Genomic DNA, 20,959 nt, shown 5'->3' with positions numbered 1-20,959 from the left:
CTGGCAGAGCTGGCAGGTGCAGGCGGGCAGGTGGGAAGGCTTGTTGCAGCTGCACAGGCGGGGAGGGGACGAATTAGGAGGCAGGAGGGGGGGGATTATAGGGAAACATGTCAAGAGCAGTATGGCAGGCTGCATAATCGCAAGGGACTGATTATTGAAGCAGATTGGCCATCTGATTTGATGCAGCGGTCAGAGACATTTCTACTTTAGCTGGTGTAAGAGACGGTAGATCTAGCTATATCTACTAGATCTATCTCCAGCTACTAGATATAGCTATATCTACCAGATCTATCTATGTCTACTAGATCTATTCGCATCGACTAGATATCCTTGCCTTCAATAATATGTTGATGTCTACTATATTTACCCACTGATATCTACTGTCTATATCTACATGGTATTTATATCTAGCACATCCACTCATATCTACAGCTAACCATCGTGATGGCTGTCTTTCCGCTCCCACGGCACATCCATAATCTTTCCTGGATTCAGAATCCAGTGCGGATCAAGCGACTTTTTGATGGCTGCCATGACTCCCACAGTTTCGGAGCCAACCTCCCAGAGCAAGCTTTCTTTCTTTCCCCATCCAACGCCATGCTCTCCCGTGCAGGTGCCCTCCATCTCAATAGCCAGACGGACCATGTTCTTGACACAGGCCTCGACCTTGGCTCGCTCAGCCTCGTTTTCCTTGTTGTACATGATGCTCTCGTGGAAGTTGCCGTCACCAATGTGGCCGAGGATGCTGGCAAACAGGCCCAGCTCGTCCATCTCCTTCTTGCTGACTTCGATGATGTCCGCTAGTCGGCTAAAAGGCACAGCCACATCCGTGCTCCCTGCGGAAACAGTGTCAGTATCTATGATGATGGAGAATTGCCAGACGTTGGATCGAAAACAGCAGCAAAGGGAAACTCACAAACATCCTCGCCTTCTTTTCTCAACGCCAGCATCGACCATAGAGACTCTTTTCTGGCTGACCAGAGCAGCTTTTGTTCTTTCTCGTCCTTTGCAAACTCAAAGTTGCCGCCCTTGTTGGCTGCTGTAATCTTTTCCACCAGCTTGATATGCTCCTGGACGCTGGCTTTAGTGCCTGCAAATTTGAAGAATAGCGTCGGCTTCTCGACCCAGACCCGGGGCGCGGTGAAGCCACTCAGGTTGACGACCTTCATCTGCACCTCGTCCATGATCTCGAGACACTGCACAGGGATAGCGGCTTGCATGACACTCGCAGCCGCCGATGCAGCGTGGCGGATGCTGGGGAAGTTGACAACTGCTACCGATGTCTCCTCAGGAACGACGGCGAGTTTCAGTGTTGCTATAACGGGAGACGTTAGCTTGACACTGAGATGGATTTCTAGTCCAGGATTTGCTTACCCTCAGTGACAATGCCCAGCGTGCCCTCGGAGCCCACAAACAGGCTGTTGAGATTGTATCCCGCAGACGACTTGCGCGGTCGCCGTCTCGTCTTGATGACCTGGCCATCAGACAATACAACAGTCAAGTTGATGACCCAATCCTTCATGGTGCCGTATCTCACTGCATTTGTTCCAGAGCAGTTGGTGCCAATCATGCCGCCAATCTTTGCGGTTGGGCCTTGAGATGCGATAATAATAACAACAACAGGTCAGCAATTTGATTTTCAGTATGTTCAGCAGGGACAGTATTCATCGAGACATACCGGGATCAACTGGGAAAAAGAGACCAGTGCCCTGTTTTGCGAGCTCAGTATTGAGATCTTGCCATCCAACGCTGGGCTGCACAACCACGTCCATGTCGGCCTTGTTGACCTGGAGAATGTTGTTCATGAAGGCAAAGTCAATGCTGACGCCTCCATAAGGGGCTGAGAAGTTACCCTCGAGACTGGTACCTCCCGAGTAGGCGACGACGGGAACACGGTGGCGATGACACACTCGGACGATGGTGGCAACCTGTTCAGTATTTCGAGGGTATGCCACGGCTACAGGCAGCTCGTCTGGGTTGACAGTTGACCAGCTAGAGTAGCCGTGAGCATGCAAATCGTCTGGGTCTGTGGAGATGATGTCCTTTTGATTCCCAAGCTCCCATACGATATCTGAGATGGCCTATCAGGAGGTATCAAGTTGATTAGAGAGTTTATGTCTATCAACAGCGATTCAGTATAGTTCAATGGGCTCAACAACTCACCTCTTTCATCTCAGCACGGCTGGCAAAGCCAATTTCTGCGTCGTCACTGGCCACCTGCGGAATAGCTTCATGTTTTCGTTTCTCTGCAGCATTGCCATCACTGTCATCATCGTCGTCATCCTTGATTTGCTTGGTCTTGGTCTTGGTCTTGCTTTGGGGGCCATTTCGGCTCTGTCCCGAAACGAGGCTTGAGATGGCCCAACCACTTACAGCCGCAGCTGCAGCGACGGCCAAGACGCTGCCGCTAGACCAGCCTTGCGTCGCCCCTGATTCAGAGGCGGTATTTTGCCCAGATGAAGGAGAGGAAGAGGTAGAGGAAGAAGCAAGCAGTCTGGAGGAGATGCGATAACCTCGGCAAAGGTGCGCAGGTACGGGTACATGCACTTTGGAGGCGCCATTGCTGGGCGTGGCGTACCGCAACAAGGTCCGTGCCTGGATTAGAGGCCGTGCAGGCATTTTGGATCGAATGGGCTGGGATGCAGCTAATATGCCGCCTCTAGAGGATGCGGTAGCAGCAGCAGTTGAACGACAAATCCAATATACACCAGTCCAGTAATGCGGCGTATTGATGGCAAGGAGATTTTTAATCCAGGCGGTAACCACGCATGTACGAGCTTCAGGCTATACAGGCACCAACCCCGCTGTCAGTCCTACTAAGGTACTATGGAACCTCTTACCATGGTTGCCAAGTGATTACCTGCCTAGTATGTACCTCCCGTCTATGTGCCTTGAGTTGTGCTTGAATTCCCCGTATATTACGGAGTAGTGCATAAGAGCTAATGAGGGGGGTTTGTGATGATCCCCCGCCATCGGCGACAAGTGCCGTGTTTCATTCTGACTGTCCGGCCAAGACATATTATTGCCTTCTGATGGGCGTTGTGAGACACTGCGGTCACTTTTCGTCTCACTTGGTCGGTGATGTAGCATTTGATCCAGCCCGGGTCGTCGAGCATCCGAGTCCACCTACGTAGGTGAGAGACAAGTAATATGTCCTCGTACGAGTACATGTACTCGCAAGTGCCTGCTACTGCCACGGTAACCAACCCACCAATGGACGCGTGCGAGGTGCAGGAAGCATCTACCGCGTTACTCCCGGGCACAAAAACCGTGATGTGTTGGGATGCTAATGTAGGTGCTAATGCAATGCCATCTCAGATAACTGGCTGGAGGCGGAACTGCCAACGTTGAAACAAGCAGCGCAGCCTGGCGGTGGTCGCGTTGCACAGCATAACCTAGACCTGCCGAGATCTAACCGTTGCACCCAGAACGGGATGAAGGGGGGACGCGGACACTTTACGACATGCCCGTTCCGAAAACCAAAAAAAAAATAAAACGGGTTGGAAAAGTGGCATTTTCCAAACTCGGGAATATGCTCCTCTGTCTTTGAAATCTGCTTCTGAATAGTACGAGTCTGAATCAGGGGCCGCGGGAGAGCACACCTAGAACGGAGTAGAGATTCAAGTCCTTGGGATCAATGACTAATTGCCATGGAGGCGTCTTTGTGCCACTGGAACAGCTGAATGAAACTTGGGTCGGGTCCGGGTACCTTATCTTAGGTAGTCCTCAACCTCGTAACTTGACGTTTCTGTACAGGTACGACTGGAAGTACTGCACCTACGGCTTCAGTGTGCACACCCAGCTGGGATAGGGCCTGTTCGCCTTGGGCAGGAACCGACAGGCATACACGCAGCCCAGCAACCCAGCCAGCCTCGATGCGCTCGCCACGCCGGCAGCCATGGCAGCTCTGGCCCTACCCTAGCGGTCAGCTGCCAATCTCTTAGCACCTACTAGTTACTACCTGTCACCTATCGGACTGCAGTTGACAGCTCGTACGTCAGTCAGCCAGTACAAGTACATCTCAGGTACCTGGGCAGAACCACGTCGAGCTGCTATTTTCCGCGCCAGATAAGGGCCAATGCAGGTAATACCTGCGTAAAGTGCCAACATGGGCCACGCACCCCCCTTCTGCCGTAGTACATACTCTAGTGGTAGGTAGTACTTGTGCACAGTAGGCACAGCATCATCCATCTGTCGGATTCTAGGGCTGTCCACCCGGTCCATGTAAGGGAAGCAAAAGCAAAACTGCCAGGTCATCACGCTTCCAGCCGAGTCTCGGAGACCCGCCTTGGCCATCCAGTCCAGCACGGTACGAGTACCTACCTGTATATTAGTACCCCGCCATCAGGTTAGTACCTACCCCACGGCATGAATATGTACAGCACGAGGTACCTGGCTGCGTTGTAGTGAGTGCTTGAGTGCTTCTTTGCGCTGGGTGGGTGATGTTCAGGTCAAAGGCCACCTGCAGTAAGCACCTTAGTACCTGGTCCGATGCTATCCCTATTTGAATCAAATAAAACAGAAAAAAGGAACAAGAAAAAGAAACGAAAAAAAGCACACACAACGGCCAGCTTTTAGCCCGGGTGTGGCTTTATTTTTTCAGTTCTTCTTTTCTTTTTTCTCACCGGTTTCCTTTTTTTATGAGCCCTCACTTCCATCTGTCTGAGACATTGCCCTCAGCCGCAGCGGCAAGGAAGATAATAGAATAGAGTAATCTAAACCCCCCTCCCATTATCGTGCCGGCGATGGCAATATTCAGCCCCAATATTACTAACTCTATGTAAGGGGTACGGCCTCTCCTTGCTTGTACTTACTAAATCGAGGTTTGTCCCCCGCCGTGGTCCGCATCGCGCCATGCTATGCTATGCCATATTACTGCAAGACGATATTCCCGTTAATACCTGGGAGGCAGTAGATAGTACCAGATAGGGCTACTAGGTACTACGTAGGGACCTCTATCCAGCCAAGTATTGTACCATACAGGTAGGTACCTACACAGGTACATGCATGCATGCACGTCCAGCCATCCATCCATCCATATATACACATCCATCCATACATATATATATATTGCCTGCCGGCAAGCATCCAGACCGAATTCCTTTCCCTCACCCACCTTGTTCCTACATACGCCAGCCTCAAAACCAATATATTGAAAAAGCCGGTACGTTGCCTCAGCCCCCCAGCCTTTCTCTTCAGTGCTCTCGATTTCTATTTCTCTCTCAATCTTCCCCCTCCTCTCCTCCCCCATCTGTCTCCATCACGCAATACTAACCTCGGTTTCTTTCATACTCTCCAGCCTCGCGAAAAGCTTCCAAACCTCCAAACATCCTAAATCAAAAGCCATCACAATGTCTGTCCTCGAGGTCGGCGATTCTTTCCCGGGCAACGTGTCCTTTGGCTACATTCCCTTCACCCCGGAGACCAAGGACATCACCAGCTGCGGCATCCCCATCAAGTTCGATGCCAGCACCGGTAAGGCACCTCTCTGTTCTCGCCCAACTTTTTCCGTTTTTCTTCCTCCAAGACATACTGATTTAATTATTTTTTTCTTTTTCGATTCAAACAGAATTCAAGGACAAGAAGGTCATCGTCGTCGCCGTCCCCGGCGCCTTCACGCCCACCTGCCAGGCCAACCACCTGCCCGGCTTCATCGAGAACGTCGACGCCCTCAAGGCCAAGGGTGTTGAGAAGGTCGTCGTGATTGCCTCCAACGATCCCTTTGTCATGTCCGCCTGGGGCAAGGCCAACTACACCAAGGACGACTTCATCGTGAGTTTTTTTTTTTTTTTTTTTCTTCTTCTTCTTCTTCTTTTTCTTCTTTGTAACCAACACACCCCGCTTCTCTTCTTTTCCATTCTTCCATCTTCGCTACCCCTCCCCTCCCCCTTCGCCGCTGGGTCTGTGGGACAAATTAGCTAATCCTCGGACGAAAACACACAAAGATCTTCGCTTCGGATTCCGAGCTTGCGTTCAGCAAGGCTATTGGCTGGACCATGGGCGACCGAACTGCCCGATATGCCATCGCCGTCGACCACGGCAAGGTCATTTATGCCGCCAAGGAGACGGAGCGCGGCGTCGATGTCTCTGGAGCCGATGCTGTCCTGGCCAAGCTGTAAACGGGGGGCGTTCTTTTCCTCTCGGCTTTCTGGCTGTAGATTTTTTTCACACACAGGGAAATAAAAGGGCACTTCGGAGAAGAGGTGTTTGTTTTGGGATTTAAGGCATCAAAGCTAGATAGCGCCTCAGAGTAAATGATAATTCACACATTGATTGCTTGGGATCCGCTTTTGGATTCATGATTGAAACAATTGTGACATGGAATTGAAGTAGGCGGGTGGTAAGAAAGTGTGAAATAAAACAAACACCGAGCAGCATCACGTTTGAGAACAATACAAAAGCATTCACACAGCTTAAGCCCTCCAGCGGCTCAAGACTTGACACGGCATTGATTCAACGGCTTTTGTTTCGCAGCAACAGTTCCCATTTATGTAAAACCATTGCACCGGTATGTCATTTGCTCAACTACCAATGCACCCTATGGCATTCCATGCACCCGATATTGTAGAAGAACCGGCCGGAAAGAGACAAGAACCACAGACTCCGTACTTTGTTTCATTTTGCTCATCCGCTGCGCTGCACACAACATCTTTCTCTCCTTCCCCCCTATTCCCGTTTATTCATATTTAGCGGGATCGGGCGGCGACCTTGACCTGCGCACCCTTTGCGCCCTGCTTGCTGACGTTTCGCTGGGTCTGGCCCTTGCCGGCGGCAGCGTTCTTGGCCTTCTCGGCCTTCTTGGCGGCCTGAGCAGCAGCCTTCTTCTCCTTGTCCTGTCGGATGGCCTCGGCGCGAGCGGCAGATCGGGCCTCGGGTCGCATAGCCCGGCGCTCCTTGATGACCTCGAGGGAAGCACCAACGATGGCACGCTGGGACTTGACGGCACGGCGAGTGCGCTTCTTGGCAACCTCCTGCACAGGGTGTCAGCGATTTTCTGTTTGCATTTACAAAGCCCTTTCCACCCCGTCGTGATGATATAGAGATGGGAGATGGAAACAGATGTAGATGTAGACAATGGACAAGCCAATGCCAAACACCGTCCTTCTCCTCCTTCTCCCTCTCTATCCATCATCGCGGCGGGGGTAGGGGATTCGTTCTCCCATCATTCGTCGTTGCGTACCTCAGAGATACCCTTGCGGTGCTGTCGTCGGTACAGAACCGTCCAGGCAATGCGACGGGGGTTCTTTCGCTGCAGGAACAGTGACTCCGACTTGCCGTTGGCGAATCGGAACACCTTGCTGTCGCCACGGACATAGATCTTACCCTGTGAGAAGAAAGCGCAGTTAGCATCCATATCGTCGACAGTGACGTTTGCTTTTGATTCCTCCAAATGCGAGCAGAGCTCTTCCGGTGTTTGGCGTCCCAATTCACGCCAACATCGTGTCCATTCCTCCCTACAATCCCCCCCTCGTGCTTCTTGGCCCATGCCCTCTCCCATCTCTTCCCGTCCAAGTCGTCCTTTGAAACCCGTCCCATGACGTCGCATATCCCGAAATCAAAACCAAGGGAAAACATGAGAATAGCAGCGTACCTTTCCAGGGTAGATCCTCTGGCCGGAGAAGCTGTCTTCGTAGGTACGCATCTTGCCGCGGTGTGTGGGTTATTGGCGACAAGGTGTATTTGGTTGGGGGACCCGTGAGTTTGGCGTTGACAAAAAGATGAGCAGCCGTTCCGTGGATACGTTCAATTTCACGAATTGGTCGCTGTGTGTTCAAAATGACTAAGCCGGGCCTAGGGCAGGCGTTTGTGCGCGCCAAAATCTCGGCAGTGGGCTGAGTGGGTTGTGCACGTGACTTTTCACCTGGCAGAGCTTGATTGGATTCTTGGTGGGGGGGTTTTTGGCTTTGAGCGAAAGACTGCAGCAAATTGCCTGTTTCGGCGGTTGGATTTCCTCTCAGCTTGATGCCCTCCAACTTAGACGGACCTTGAACTCCGTATTCGCAGCATACCTACTGCTACCTATACCCGGTATTAGCTTCACAACCATGATTTTATAGTCATTCTCGTCACCAGCGGGCACAACAAGTCAAAATAAATGACGTCTCGAGCCAATCTCATCGCCCGCACCGTCATAAGCCAGTTCGATAAGCTCCCCTCCAAAAGGAAGCCTTGTGTTCGCGACAATGGCCTCCACGAATGGGTGCCCCTGAGCGGCATAGTCGCCGAGAAGGATGGAATCTTGACTTGCCTAGCATTAGCGTAAGCTATTTTTTACATGAATTCTTTGATATTTGCATGTTTTTTCCTTCGAAATGCCTCCTCTAAACCGGTGTAAGCGCAGGACGGGCATGAAGTGTCTTCCGGCATCGAAGCTGGGCGATGCAAACGGCGTGGCTATTCATGACTGGCATGCTGAAATTTTGGCCATTCGCACGTTCAATCGGTTCTTGCTGGACGAATGCCAGAGTCTCATTGACGGCAGCCGTAATGATCCTGAAACTATCCTCCAGCAGAGCGACTCATTAGATGTCGATAGGGAAAGCGGGCAGTACGCGAGACCCTTTGGAGTGAAACATGACGTTAAGCTTCACATGTACTGTTCAGAGGCACCATGTAAGTCTGCCATCATCCAGCTATTTAATTTACAAGGCCATGTGCTTACTACCGCTCATCGATTCAGGCGGAGATGCCAGCATGGAGCTCATCATGGCTGCTCAGGAAGACGCATCGCCATGGGAACTTCCCGCTGCCACACCAGACAGTACACAGTCCACCATCTCAGAATCAGAATCGGCTCTTCCGGGACGTGCTTACTTCTCACAACTGGGAATTGTTCGTCGCAAGCCAGCCCGCGGGGACGCTCCGCCTACGCTGTCAAAATCGTGCTCAGACAAGATAGCTCTAAAGCAGTGCACTTCGTTGCTCTCGTCTTTAGTATCGCTACTGGTTAATCCTCCCAACGCTTACATCGATACACTTGTTCTCCCAGAGTCGCAGTTCTCTGCAGCTGCCTGTGAGCGAGCCTTTTCCGCCGTGGGCAGAATGAAACCCGTTGCTGGCAAGCAGTGGGCTGAGGGGTACGCTTTTAGACCATTCAAGGTCGAAGCCACGACTGTAGAGTTTGAGTTCTCCAAAAGGGCGGTCCAGGCTCGCTCCAAGGTCATCTCGGCAAGCAACCTTGCTGCTACGTGGTCGGCCTCGGGCTTTGAAGAGACGATTCTGGGGGGCGTGCTTCAGGGGAGGAAGCAGTTTGACATTAGAGGCGCCAGCAAGACGTCCAGGAGGCAGATGTGGATCAAGTCAAAGCAGCTCTCCGACGACCTCTCTACTTCTAATGCCGGACGTCATAGAGGGGTTCAGGAGCATTTCTCATCGGCCAGCAGCTATCAGGATATCAAGGACGGGCCATTGCTAGCCGAGCGGAGGCAGGTCAAAGCTCAAGTTCGGCAACTTGCTCTCAAGGGCTGGGTTCAGAACGAAGGAGACTCGGGATTTGGGATGTAGGTATGTAGGATGGGATAGAGCATAGGTTTCAGACGGAAGCTTTCATCTCTTGGGCAACAATGCAGACACCAGGGCTTTACATCATTTGAGACTTGGTAATTTTTTTTTTCTTTTGTTTCCAGCCAATTCGCGTCTTTGTACAAACCCGCCTCCTTCATCTTTCTGCGTCCATCGCCACAAATTGACGTTGCCGCATTGCTTTCCCCCACGCCAAGCAAATTCTCGAATATGCACAAACCGGCGGGTGTAAGCGTACCCGTAATCGTAAAAAGAAAAGCATCATTGGCAACTTGCAGAACTTCCGCCGAAGGGGGAAGAGAGTGTCCATTATTATCCTCTCCATCCCGACGCAGTCTCTCAGCTCGTGAAAACCAATCTTGTCGTCCCGCAGCTCGGAAGCGTAACGACAACTAAAAAAAAAACCCAGACATGCCCCGCCAAAGAAATTTCCTTTCAGCTCCTTTTGCATCCGATTACAAAATACATGCCTTTGTTTTTTTTTTTCTTCAAGATTCAATTAAGAATCTTTACTCGACCTTGCTCTCGAAGTTCTCGCCCTCGACCAGGTCGGGGATCTCGTCGTCATCCTCGCCCTTCTCGGCCTTCTGCATGTTCTGGTAGCTCTCAGCGAGCTTGCGCAGGGAAGCCAGAGAGTCGGGGCCGAGCTGGTTAAGGATACCGGGGACAAGCTCGGTGAGCTCCTTGTCCTCACCGTTGCCGTAGATGGCGAAGGTGTTGGACTGGACGGCGGCGTGGACTGCGAAATGATTCATGTCAGCATCTCGTCGTGCGATGTTTCATTTGTGTTTTGAGCTTCAGCCGAGGCTGTTGCTGCATCGTGACAAGGCAGGCATACCCTTGGGAGCAGCAAAGTGGATGACGTTGCCGTCAGACTTGAACATGTTGACCTCCTCGATGGCCTGGATGGGCTGGGTGTTGAGCTTCTTCAGGTTGGCCTGGAGCTTCTTGTCATCGTTGTTGGATCGAGCAGGCGCACGCTTGACCGGTCTTCGGGGAGTTCCCTTTCCACTGCACAGCGCAAAACGTCAGTTGATTTTGAATTCGAAAGCTATCGGGCGGGGGTGTCGGATTGTGGGAAAAATTCCCGGGCAAAAAAGGTGGGATGTGTGGTGATGGCGACATACCCTGCGGAGAAGAGCGTTAGATGACAAATTCAACATGATCGCAAAAGCAGCAGATTAGTTCTGCCATGAAATGCAAAAACAAAAGAACATCGCCAGCAAAGACGTACCAATTCGGCCGGCCTGGCCAAGCTTCTTGAGGCGCTCCTGGACGTCGGACATGATGTGTGTGTGCGGAAGGCGACTAGGGGTGGGAAATGCGGGGGGGTTGAAGTCGAGAGCTAGATTTATTTCGCCTTGCTATCAGTTTCTGGACTGCTCGTCGCATCATTGTTTGTTTGGGAGTCGGGCCAAGAGAGAAAAAGGGACTTTCGTCTCTTGCCAGCAGAAAAACGAAAAATGGAGACGTGTGCAACGTACCGAGGATTTCGAGGTTATGGCGTCAAAGGAACTGTTCTTTTCGTCGCCGTCGGCTTTCGTCTATTATGAGCGATGATTCAAGCAGCAAGAGTAGGTTTTGTGCGTGCCAAGACTTTTTTCGCACGGCGGATTTTCTGTTTAGCCGATGCCCTCATTCTGCCTGCAGCGTTGCGTTAGCAGTAAAAATCCCCGCCAGCCCTGATGTGCTGCTGTACCTGCTATGAGAGCGGATGCAGCCAGACAGCTTTATGCTTCTGTAGGTATACTGTGTAGAAAAGAGTAGAGCTTCATTCACATTGCTAATATTATTTTCATATTTTTATTTGATTGACGATCGAAGGGCTTGGGATGCACTCTTCTTTGCTTCAGCATGCATTTTCTGGAGCCGAGGTCTATCACTGGGCACCACCACTGGGCCAGCTGATATAAGCAGAAATAGGACAAGATGCTTACATCACGAATCAGACGACATGCAAGATAAACATCACCCAAGAAGGTATGCAAAGAGAGATAGCTACAGCAAGCAGTCAATATACCTGTCACCGCTTAAAATAGAACAAACGCAATAGTCTAGACCCAGAACTACCCCGCTTTATATAGACAGACAGGTGGACATTGGCCTTCTCAAGAGCCTCAAAAGAGCTACATAGAGTCTGAGAGGTTAGGTCAATGACGATCAACAAAGTATAAGACACCAACAAAATGTACTGGCTCCTATACCATTCCAATTACTAATAATGCATTCACAGGCGACAACTCGCATAGAGTATGAATTAATCGAAAGATTGGGTATATTCAGATACAACACATCCTATAGACATGCCACAGCAATTATCTCCATAAAAGAGAGCGTTTCGTCATCTCATAACATAAATTTTCCTCATTTCCAACACTGCAATATTAAACATCCTCCCCTATTGCACGCACCGGCAAACAACCGCCTCCCTTTACCACTTCGTCGGTCCAATTCCAGGGCCCGAAGTTGGCGCAACCCTCAGAATGGCAGCGCCATTGGCATCCAGGTTGTTGTTGATGACGGTGTTGCCCCACCAGTCGGGGAAGCTGGCGTTGCCCAGACCTAGGCCCAGGCCGATAATGACAGTGCAGAGAGCAGTGCCGATATCCAGAGCACCAGACAAGACATAGTTGTATTGAGCTGTAAAGCAAATGGTTAGTCGAACCGTTTGGAGCAAGAAACAGGTATGGGATTAAAGAAGACTTACTCCACCAGCCGAGCCAGCGTCGTCGGATCCACCAGTTGAAGATGAGACCAACAATGCACCACTGGGCAAGGTACCAGGTAGTCGCGGGCGGGATCATTCCAGCAGCTCCAAAGAGAGCAGGGAAGACAATGTAGCGGACCATGGAGCGAGGGTAGCGGCGGGCAATGATCCACTGGATAAGGGGGCAGGCGAAGCCAATCAGCCAGAACCAGTTGATCCAAGAGTACCTATTAGTAGACCGGTTAGTAAAACGAGGGGGCAACTTTCAAGATTATACTAAAGACGAGACTCACAGTTGACCGGCACCAAAGACCAGCTTGGGTCCAATAACACCCCAGATAACACTGGCGTTGTAGAAGGTGCGAGCGTTGGGGCAAGTAAGACCCTGAGCCTGAGTGGGAGTGCAAATACCCTCGATGTTACCACGAAGGAAGTTGTAAGCAGCAATCTGCACAATAGACAGCCAGATGACAGCAAATGCCTGGGCGCCAAACATGCTGCGGGGAGGAATCTTCATGTAGTGGCCGACCTTCATATCAGACACATATGTGAGACCGTTGTAGGTCATCATGTAACCCCAAGACTTGAACAGCATCATGGCGACGGGGCGGCCAGGGAGCATGTAACCGAAGATCATCTCGGTAATGATGTTAAGACCAGTCTGCTGGTTGGTAATAGCCTGGACCATGCCGACGGGGATGAAGAAGAAGAGACCAATCAGGATACAGATAATGAAAGCCCATGCGGGAAGATGCGTTGGCCAAGCCAAAGATGCAGCCATTCCGAGTCCAAAGGACACCAAAAAGATGCTAAGAAACCACCATTCAGGGGCTTCTTTGTACTTCCGCATGAGCTTCATGTGAATATCCGGCTCCTCAGATCGAGAGTCGATAGATCGGCGCCAGACGTCAGGGCCGTAGAAGAGGGCAATGTGGGTAATGGTCGAGATAAGACCAGCAAAACCCATACCGTACGACAGGGAGAAGGCAGGTCCCAACAGGATAGGGGAGTACTCCCGGTAGGCAGTCAGGTTGACAGTAAAGTCAGGGTTGAGGATACGGCTCGTGTTGTAGGGCTGAGCGTAGTGGTCAAAGTTCTGGTTAGCGCTAAGAGGGAGGTAGCGGTAGAACTCGGGACCAGCATAAGCAAGACCAATGATTCCGAGAAGCATCACGAAGATACCGGCAGAAACGTTGGCAATGGCAAAAGCCGGCGTCTGCAGAGGAGAGAGCAGGAAACCAGAGATAATTGACCAATCAAAAGAGATGGGCAGGAGACCCAGTCCAGTGTTTCCACCAAAGATCTGGTTAACAACGACGTTGTTAGGGGCGATCCAGCAGGGGAACATGAAGAGCTGGAGGAACTGGGCAATGACCTGAGGAATCCACTCCCAGCAGAAGGTACCGGCGGCGACGAGAAGGAAGAAGCTGTATCGGCCAATCTTCCAGCCGTTGGTCATGGCAGGGTCGGCGGGCGAGTGGTCATGCAGAGAGTACATGACGGTGGTGGTGATGAGCACAGCAGGCCAGACCATGGATGAAGGCCAGACGAGGTATCGTCGAGCAACACCAGCAACACCGAAGCCCATGGCTTGAGTGGAGAGGATAAGGAGGATCTGGAAACCCCAGCCGAGATGCTGCTCGTAGAAAATCTCTTGGGCCAGCAGAATGTCGATAGCGTAGGAAGCAGCAGTTCCGGCAGCCGTCATCATGGTGATGATGGTGTGCTCCTTGACGTTGAAGGGACCAGGGTTAAGCTCGAAGGTGTGTCCAAAAAGAGTGAAAGTCCAGTTGGGCATAACACGGGCCCAGAAGCAACCGATACTGCAATACGACACCAGTCAGTCCATTTGCACTTCCAGTTAACTATGTTTCAGAGCAGCAACTTACGGGTAAGAAACCAACTGCACGACTGTAGACGTAATGGTGATGGGAGCACGACGAAGGGTGAGCAAGATGTTGCAGGCGGCAACGATCGTGCACATGACAGCGCCAATAGTCCAGGCACGAATAGTGTCGACAGGAACTTCAATATCAGTAGGAGGCACCTGGATTCAACCAATGTCAGACAACAACAACAAGACTAGATAATCAACAAAGGGATGGTCATAACATACCGAAGCGCGGACTTCGGGGTAAGGAGAATCCTCCTGAATCAAAGACTCATCGATAGCCGCCTCCTTCTCGGCATTGCCCGAGGCCAAAGCCTCGTCAATGTTGTCGAGCTTGTCAATGTCGAGGAAGGGATCCCATCGATGCTGCTTCCTGAAGTTTCGGAGCTCAGACTCGACATTCCCGGCTCCGGGGAGGACGTCGACGCCCGAGGACACGGCCTCGGTCTCGACGCGAGCGTCGCTCTTGCCAAATCGAAAGCCCATCGTGGATATTGTCAGTGCGGCCACTACAGTCAAGAGTGGTGATGATTAACGCAACTGGGTGCGAGAGAATAGCAGAATGGGCTTATCTGAAGAGAAAGAGAAACCTTGGACAACGAAGGGGGAGACCCGGGGTGTTTATAGGACTTTGGCCATGATCGTCTCCAGGAGTGTACAGCACCTGCAGCACTGCAACATAACAACGCCACTGTCCGTGTGCGTGCTGGGATGGTGCTATCTGGTTGCGGGGGCCGGTTGTGGGTTGAGCCGATTCTCATTAGCCCGGCCCTGGCTTGTGATACTCCGTTTCATTGTCGCCATGCTGTACGCACGAGTAGTTACAATTTCCTACTTTGTACGAGGACTCTCGCCATTTCCTCCGATCTGCCGCTTGTCGCCATTGGTGGTCTCTGCAGGGACCCTTTGCAACGAGGATTGCGCCTGACAAGATGGTGGCGGCCTATCTTTTGGACCAGGGCCACGGGGGCTAGTCCGGCCTTGGACTGGGATGCTTTGATAGAGTCTGGAGAATTGGGGCCGCGAGTCTTGGCCAAGCAAGGATCCGTGCAAGATTGCTGGGAATCCCCTGCCCAGGCCGGGGCCGTTCTGTGAAGGGATACACTGGTACGGTAATAATGGGCAGGCAATGGGCAGGCAACCCGCTTGGCTCGGATGGGCTTTAGTGCTGGGCTTGCTGGGTTAGCCTTGGAGCCAGACGACAGCCATGGTGAGCAGGTCATTGCCAAGACGTGAAAAGGTCCCTTTGCTCTGAGCCCATCACCCATGTGGCGATTATCCCCTCCCTTAGAAGCAGAAATCCCCCGAGCTGTGTGATAGGCTTTTCGACCTGGACAATCAATGTGTGCCCACCTGCCTGATGCAGTCCTGCTCTCCCGTGGCCGGAAAATGTCCACAAACACTCCTGGTGCCGCGCCACGCGACCGGGGGCTTGCATACCAGTCGTATGGTGGCCGTCGCTTTTGGTTGGTGGCCCTTTGCCGATCCAGCTTCTTTGCCAAAAGGCCCTTTGGGGAGACGCAGCAGCGTTTGCGCTACCTGCCCAAGTATGCCTCACCTGTGGTACCTTTGGTACCTTTGGTATCTTTGGGCCCTTGGGTCCCTCGGCTAGTGGATAGGCTCATCTTTCCTAGTGGCGAGCGACGGCTTCTCCATGCTAGTCGTGCTTCTTGAATTACACGACCACTCTAGCTGGCCGGGAACCTCCGTACGAGGCGGCTTCAGGGCTAAACAAGGTAAAGCAGGATGACAAAGGCAACGGTAAGAAAATGAAGGCGAAAAAAGATCCTCATATTAGCCTCTGAAACGGTGGTTTTCGTTGACAATGGCTGAGTGGCAATTTTACCCCAGACACGGGCCCAGCGAGTCGGGAATGGGTGGTCGAGTCTCGCCAGGTCGTTCTCGTATGTACAGTACCTGTACATACGGTGCCTTATCATCTCCATGAGGCAATCCGTCCAGGCGAGCACAGAATCCATCACCTACAGCTGGGCCGTGTTTGTGCAACCACAACTTGGTAACTCTTGTTGGCAGCCCCATACCACCTCTACAAAGGTGCAGCACCAACCCTCGATACAGCACTTGGCTCGCCAGAGAGCATGGCCTAGGTAGAGAAACAACTCGGCCGCTTTGACAATGCTTTGTACAAGTAGTATTCTTATCAGCAGGCCAGTAGCGCCTGAATGCATTTCCCCATTCGGGAAAGTGAGGTTCTGCATTGGCAACGGGATCCATTAGAGGCGAGTGTAATTGGGCCGAGCCTTTTTTCTTTTCTTTTCTTTTTGCCTTTCCCAGTACCGTACTACTCATGATAATCGCATTTTCCTTCCAGGGGTGACAAAAAGAATATCGTCACACTAATACGAGTGAGTACCCGTTGCTTTCTTTTCCCATCAAGGCCATGTACGAGTATTACTCGCACAGGCGATAACCGAAACGGAGCAAGGTCATGGATCGCACCTAGTAAGTCAGCGAATAGTCTCGGCCGATACCGCTGCAGATATTAAACAGCAGTACCAACGCCGACAGTCCGTATCCATATCTATGACCAAGTGCCAAGAGTCGATCCATGCTCACCCGATGACTGTAGCCAACAGCACTTAGGCATTGTTCTGTACTGAACAGTACTGGATGTGTGGGAAAATAGGCCTAATATCCGCCCACCACTGAGCCAGGACAAAACAGGTACTGCTACCGTCCAAGTACGGCAGAATGGTATACTCGTACTATCGTCCAGGGCGGGAGGTGAGGCGCGCGATACGAAAGCAAGTAGTCTCTCCTCTGGTCGCTGATAGCACCGGGCGGGCGGCGATGCTCACCCTCCCTCCCACTCTCTCCTCACTCAAAAGGTCCTCAGCTGCGCATATTCTGGTGGTTGATATGGTATAGCCGTCGAATCATTTTTGCCGTTATCTTGACTGACGACATACTCTCGTACTCCCCCTCCCGCCGACAGGCCGCTTTTTATCTCAAAGGCCAAGAGCGCGAACCAACACTTTCCTGCTTCGTGTTTGCTGCAGGATCTTTGGGTTGAGCTGTGTCAGAAGAGGCATATTATGACACTCGTTTACCCTCTTTCCTGCTGCTACAGTCCTTGTTTCCGCATCATGTAGTATTTCGGATGCAAGGGCGTCGTCTCGCAAAAAGTGCCCCCAACGTCGCCGAGCCGCCATTTCTCACTCTGATTCCGTCTGGGCAACGGCAGTCCCTTTCGTGTTAACATGTTTTCGTCCAAATCCTCCGGCATCCAGCTGCCCCCGCATGGCCTGCATGGAGGGCTAGGTTAGGGCCGGGGTGGCTGGAACTAGACCAGGGCCTGGCAACTGTTTTTAGATGCACTTTTGCTCGGCCAGATTGCGCTACTGTGGCTAGCACATGTTGGAAGCGCGCCTCGTCTCGTTTCCTAGTTGTCGTATTATGCAGTTGGTTAATATAGCAGAGCTGACAAGATATATTATGTATGGCAGAGTGCTCTGCAGCCTCGCTTGGGTTGCTCCGCAAACCGGCTTACGGAATAACAGGCTGGAACAGGCCTGGGTGACACTCAGAGCGAGGACCAGTGATATGCCTCAGAACAGCTGTAACCATGGCCAACATCTTGATTATCCCGCAAGTTGTTATCCGCTCTCATTGTCCGATGCAACCCTCTTCGATTTGTTCCTGTAGGTAAGGGAGAGTAGTATTCCGTGGTACCGTCATAACTGTAAACGCACAGTCGGGCCTCTGTTGCACTACTACGCCTTCATAGCTAGCCCCTTGTGCTCCGTAAATCATCTGCTGCTAGCAAAAATAACCTTAAGCTGCGATTCTTGACTGATGCCGACTCCATCAGGTGAAAAAGGAAAAATCTGGAATGACTCGCCCCTTGCCACCCACTAGGAATGTTTCAAGGCCAAAAGTCCATTAATAGTCGCAGAGCTAGCAGCTGAGTATGCACAATAGCATCTCAGCTTCATTAGCAGCAGAGGCCCTTTTGTGTGACCTAGCTAACGCCTCCGGCTTATAGTCGAGCTTTGTGGAGGCGTATTTCCAATCCAATATTACCTATTCCGTAGCTTCTCCGTATTCTATTGAGCTTCGGGTAATGAGAACGTTTTAAGCTTCCCGTAGTTGGGTGTTCATCTCAAGTCAATAAGACGCCTTGAGTCGAATATGATGTCAAGCTTGGGCCACAAGATGCCCAGCCCTCCATATGAAATACCGCACGCAAATCGCCAAGTGATCGGTGGCATCCCTCTCAGGGAATACGCCGAGACGCGGCGGCTTATGCGGTACCTGCCAAATGCTTCTAGTTAATCCGAGGCTTGCTGAAAGCATATAGCAGCGACTATTAATTAGCACAAGGGCGTATCGAAAGACATATATCTCTCTTTCGTGAAAACGGTTTGGTCCGTTGGGTCATGGGTAGCCATCATTGGAACTTATGCGTGATATTCCGCGAAGACGGAGGATAGAATTTGGGGTATGGGCATGTGCAACATAGGTGCTGTTGGTTCCGCCATCCGTACTTTTCTCCTTGTGATCATTATGGTTGCTTCAGCTGAAGTGGCGCGAAAGCTCTGGCCTTGGTGTGGCAGGTGTTAAGTCACAAGCCGTGTGCGTCTCTGGCCCATTCTGGGCTTGTGCCAGCTTTAGGTTGGTAGACATGCGCAGGGCGCGCAGGGCATTCTGAGGATACAGTAGCATCACTGTTCGCCAATGGCGAATTTCAATTGGCAGACTTTGGCGCTGTGGTTCGACTGATTACTTGTGCCTGTAGTAAGGAACACAGGTGGAGAGAGGATCCATCGCCGCGCTGATACGAAGCGATGCGAAGTGTTAATAGGGGAGCGAAACAAGGCCATGCCCTTTTCTCCGAGGATTTTGTTCACTCGACCGGCACGGTCAGCCGAGAATCTCTTGGTATCGTTCTAATCGTACAGTATAGACTGAGGCAAGAGAAATATGACATGAGAAAGTTTGTTGGACCAGCATTGGTGTACAGGTAGCTGGGCATCCTTCCCACAATCGTGCATGCATTGACGGGGAAGTAGCCAACCGGCATGGCCAATGGAGAAGCGCCACCATGGCAAACACCCAGAGATAGCTGAGGCTGATAGCCCAAAATGAACGGACTTTTGCTGATGCCAAGAACAGCCACGGTGCATACTCGGCCGCGGATATTCGGTCAGCCCGGTTCTTTGCCGCGGCGCAATCATGCCTGGTCCATGAGTGAGTGCGAGTTATGGAATGGTTCATCAGAAATCAAGACCTGCCGCCGTCCTTATCGCTGTGGCTTTTGGTATGTTTCTCAATTCCGCTCAAGCTGTCTGTGTGGTATTGATACTCGCCATACGGCCCTCGCAGTAAAGCTCTCGCCCTTCCTTGAGCAAATTCTCCTGGGTGTGTGCTATCAATGAGAACATGAGAACATGGCGAATATCATGGCAAGCAGTGGTGGAGGAATTGGTCGCAATCAGCCCTTGATACCATGGGGTCAGATAAGATGAAAGGGTGGCTGTTGTTCAACCTTCCAGTCTTTCATGTCACTCGAGGACCTCACGCGCTCGTGATGAACGATCACACCTCTCGACACCATTTCAGGGATAGGCGATGATGGAGATAATGTTGAAACTGATTGCAGAGGGTTGCAGTCAACAACCTCAGCCCATGCTAATCGGTAACGAGGGTGAAAAAAATCCGGTTCTCTGGACCGGTTCCATTTTGCCACCATCCCCATACTCTCCAGGGCCTAGAGTCCCGGTATATTGATTTGTCGCCACGTGCGAGCCCCTGCTCGGAATAACCCGATGAGATGCCTATCTCTTCCCATGTGGCGGCATATCTCTTCTTGTTTTTAGTCCTCATATTGACGATTAGAGCCACACGAATTCATGTTCTCTTATCGTAGCAGCCTTGCCTCTCGGGTTGAACTTATCAGTAGCTTGTTCACCTCAAGAAAAAGGCAAAAGTCAACGGCAAAAGTCGACAGCAATCAATCAAATCTTACAGGCCCCCTCCTTGTAATTTACACGGCAGTGGCGTGGGTGACAATGAATTGCGCAGAGCTCGGGTGTGATGCGTTGCATCCAAGCTTTGACTTGCCACACATATGACTCTCTTATTTCCCGAGGCCAGCTTCTCGCCGCATTTCGTCTCTTCGAGCTGCCGCCTCTTGTTTCTGCAGCCGTGCGGCTTCCAGGTCTGCCTTCTTCTTCCTTTCTTCTTCCTCCTTGATGACGGCCCAGACTGGTTTGCTGTGTTAGCCTCGGTCTGCCCGGATATCAACGAGAATCAAGGAATGGCTTGATGGACTAACTTGGTTTATCGGATTTGGAGTATTCCTTTAGCCGTGTGACAAACTGGTCAAACTCCTGCTGCCTTTCCTCTCTGCCCTCCAAGCTCCTCTTTAGGAGCTCGGGGTTGTACCTGGATCTCAGTTCTTCCTCGGTTGGCACCAGCCAGAATGTGAGCGCTGGCCCTCCAACACTGATAATTGTTCCGCTTTTATGAGAAGATTGTTATCAGCGTCATGTCTTATGTTGTCTTGTGCCCATCACCACCGAGGCAGATTCTCAAGCCAAAGGGCCTATGTCTACTCACCCCACTAGGACCTTGATCCACAGCCCCCAGTTGAAGGCTTTCTTGGGAGGCATTGTATGATTAATGTGATTGCGGTAGGCTGGACAGATCGAAAATCTCAACAAGGGCCGCGAGCTGTGACTCTTTTTCGGTTCCTGGTACAATAGCTCATGCCTGAGGAAAGAAGCTCTCGCAGCCAAAGAGCGTCATGGAATTTGATATTGCCGTGCTAGAGCTCCCTAAGTAGGAAGGCGGTCACAATTCGAACCGATTATATA

At 51.5% G+C, this 20,959-nt stretch overlaps 8 protein-coding genes across 8 annotated transcripts; 2 read left to right on the top strand and 6 right to left on the bottom strand.

The window, feature by feature from the left end:
- Positions 1 to 342: 342 nt before the first annotated feature.
- TRIVIDRAFT_170054 (uncharacterized protein) lies at positions 343 to 2,415 on the bottom strand (the record flags this gene model as incomplete). The annotated part of the gene is made up of 6 exons (XM_014101208.1): positions 343 to 836; positions 917 to 1,315; positions 1,375 to 1,593; positions 1,679 to 2,081; positions 2,164 to 2,244; positions 2,347 to 2,415. The coding sequence occupies 5 exons, from the start codon at positions 2,170 to 2,172 to the stop codon at positions 433 to 435; spliced, it is 1,434 nt and encodes a 477-aa protein (XP_013956683.1).
- A 1,362-nt stretch (positions 2,416 to 3,777) lies between these two features.
- On the bottom strand, positions 3,778 to 4,856 carry TRIVIDRAFT_60682 (uncharacterized protein; the record flags this gene model as incomplete). The annotated part of the gene is made up of 4 exons (XM_014101207.1): positions 3,778 to 3,913; positions 4,145 to 4,319; positions 4,393 to 4,462; positions 4,815 to 4,856. The coding sequence occupies 4 exons, from the start codon at positions 4,854 to 4,856 to the stop codon at positions 3,778 to 3,780; spliced, it is 423 nt and encodes a 140-aa protein (XP_013956682.1).
- Positions 4,857 to 5,124: 268 nt separating this feature from the next.
- TRIVIDRAFT_71356 (uncharacterized protein) lies at positions 5,125 to 6,282 on the top strand (the record flags this gene model as incomplete). The annotated part of the gene is made up of 4 exons (XM_014101206.1): positions 5,125 to 5,164; positions 5,300 to 5,475; positions 5,570 to 5,772; positions 5,946 to 6,282. 3 exons carry the CDS (start codon positions 5,352 to 5,354, stop codon positions 6,117 to 6,119), a joined length of 501 nt encoding a protein of 166 aa, XP_013956681.1.
- A 154-nt stretch (positions 6,283 to 6,436) lies between these two features.
- On the bottom strand, positions 6,437 to 7,693 carry TRIVIDRAFT_84027 (uncharacterized protein; the record flags this gene model as incomplete). The annotated part of the gene is made up of 3 exons (XM_014101205.1): positions 6,437 to 6,971; positions 7,181 to 7,324; positions 7,592 to 7,693. The coding sequence occupies 3 exons, from the start codon at positions 7,640 to 7,642 to the stop codon at positions 6,687 to 6,689; spliced, it is 480 nt and encodes a 159-aa protein (XP_013956680.1).
- A 402-nt stretch (positions 7,694 to 8,095) lies between these two features.
- On the top strand, positions 8,096 to 9,504 carry TRIVIDRAFT_54131 (uncharacterized protein; the record flags this gene model as incomplete). The annotated part of the gene is made up of 3 exons (XM_014101204.1): positions 8,096 to 8,259; positions 8,342 to 8,613; positions 8,681 to 9,504. The coding sequence occupies 3 exons, from the start codon at positions 8,096 to 8,098 to the stop codon at positions 9,502 to 9,504; spliced, it is 1,260 nt and encodes a 419-aa protein (XP_013956679.1).
- Positions 9,505 to 9,595: 91 nt separating this feature from the next.
- TRIVIDRAFT_78869 (uncharacterized protein) lies at positions 9,596 to 11,065 on the bottom strand (the record flags this gene model as incomplete). Its single annotated transcript, XM_014101203.1, has 4 exons — positions 9,596 to 10,261; positions 10,361 to 10,534; positions 10,757 to 10,867; positions 11,007 to 11,065. The coding sequence occupies 3 exons, from the start codon at positions 10,806 to 10,808 to the stop codon at positions 10,032 to 10,034; spliced, it is 456 nt and encodes a 151-aa protein (XP_013956678.1).
- A 716-nt stretch (positions 11,066 to 11,781) lies between these two features.
- On the bottom strand, positions 11,782 to 14,677 carry TRIVIDRAFT_84034 (uncharacterized protein; the record flags this gene model as incomplete). Its single annotated transcript, XM_014101202.1, has 5 exons — positions 11,782 to 12,162; positions 12,230 to 12,456; positions 12,523 to 14,052; positions 14,119 to 14,276; positions 14,346 to 14,677. 5 exons carry the CDS (start codon positions 14,604 to 14,606, stop codon positions 11,954 to 11,956), a joined length of 2,385 nt encoding a protein of 794 aa, XP_013956677.1.
- A 5,543-nt stretch (positions 14,678 to 20,220) lies between these two features.
- Positions 20,221 to 20,755, bottom strand: TRIVIDRAFT_54134 (uncharacterized protein; the record flags this gene model as incomplete). The annotated part of the gene is made up of 3 exons (XM_014101201.1): positions 20,221 to 20,348; positions 20,419 to 20,603; positions 20,703 to 20,755. The coding sequence occupies 3 exons, from the start codon at positions 20,753 to 20,755 to the stop codon at positions 20,221 to 20,223; spliced, it is 366 nt and encodes a 121-aa protein (XP_013956676.1).
- Positions 20,756 to 20,959: the final 204 nt, after the last annotated feature.

Source organism: Trichoderma virens (assembly GCF_000170995.1).
Source record: "Trichoderma virens Gv29-8 chromosome Unknown TRIVIscaffold_6, whole genome shotgun sequence".
NCBI lineage: Eukaryota > Fungi > Ascomycota > Sordariomycetes > Hypocreales > Hypocreaceae > Trichoderma > Trichoderma virens.
This window is presented reverse-complemented; position numbering and strand designations above follow the sequence as displayed.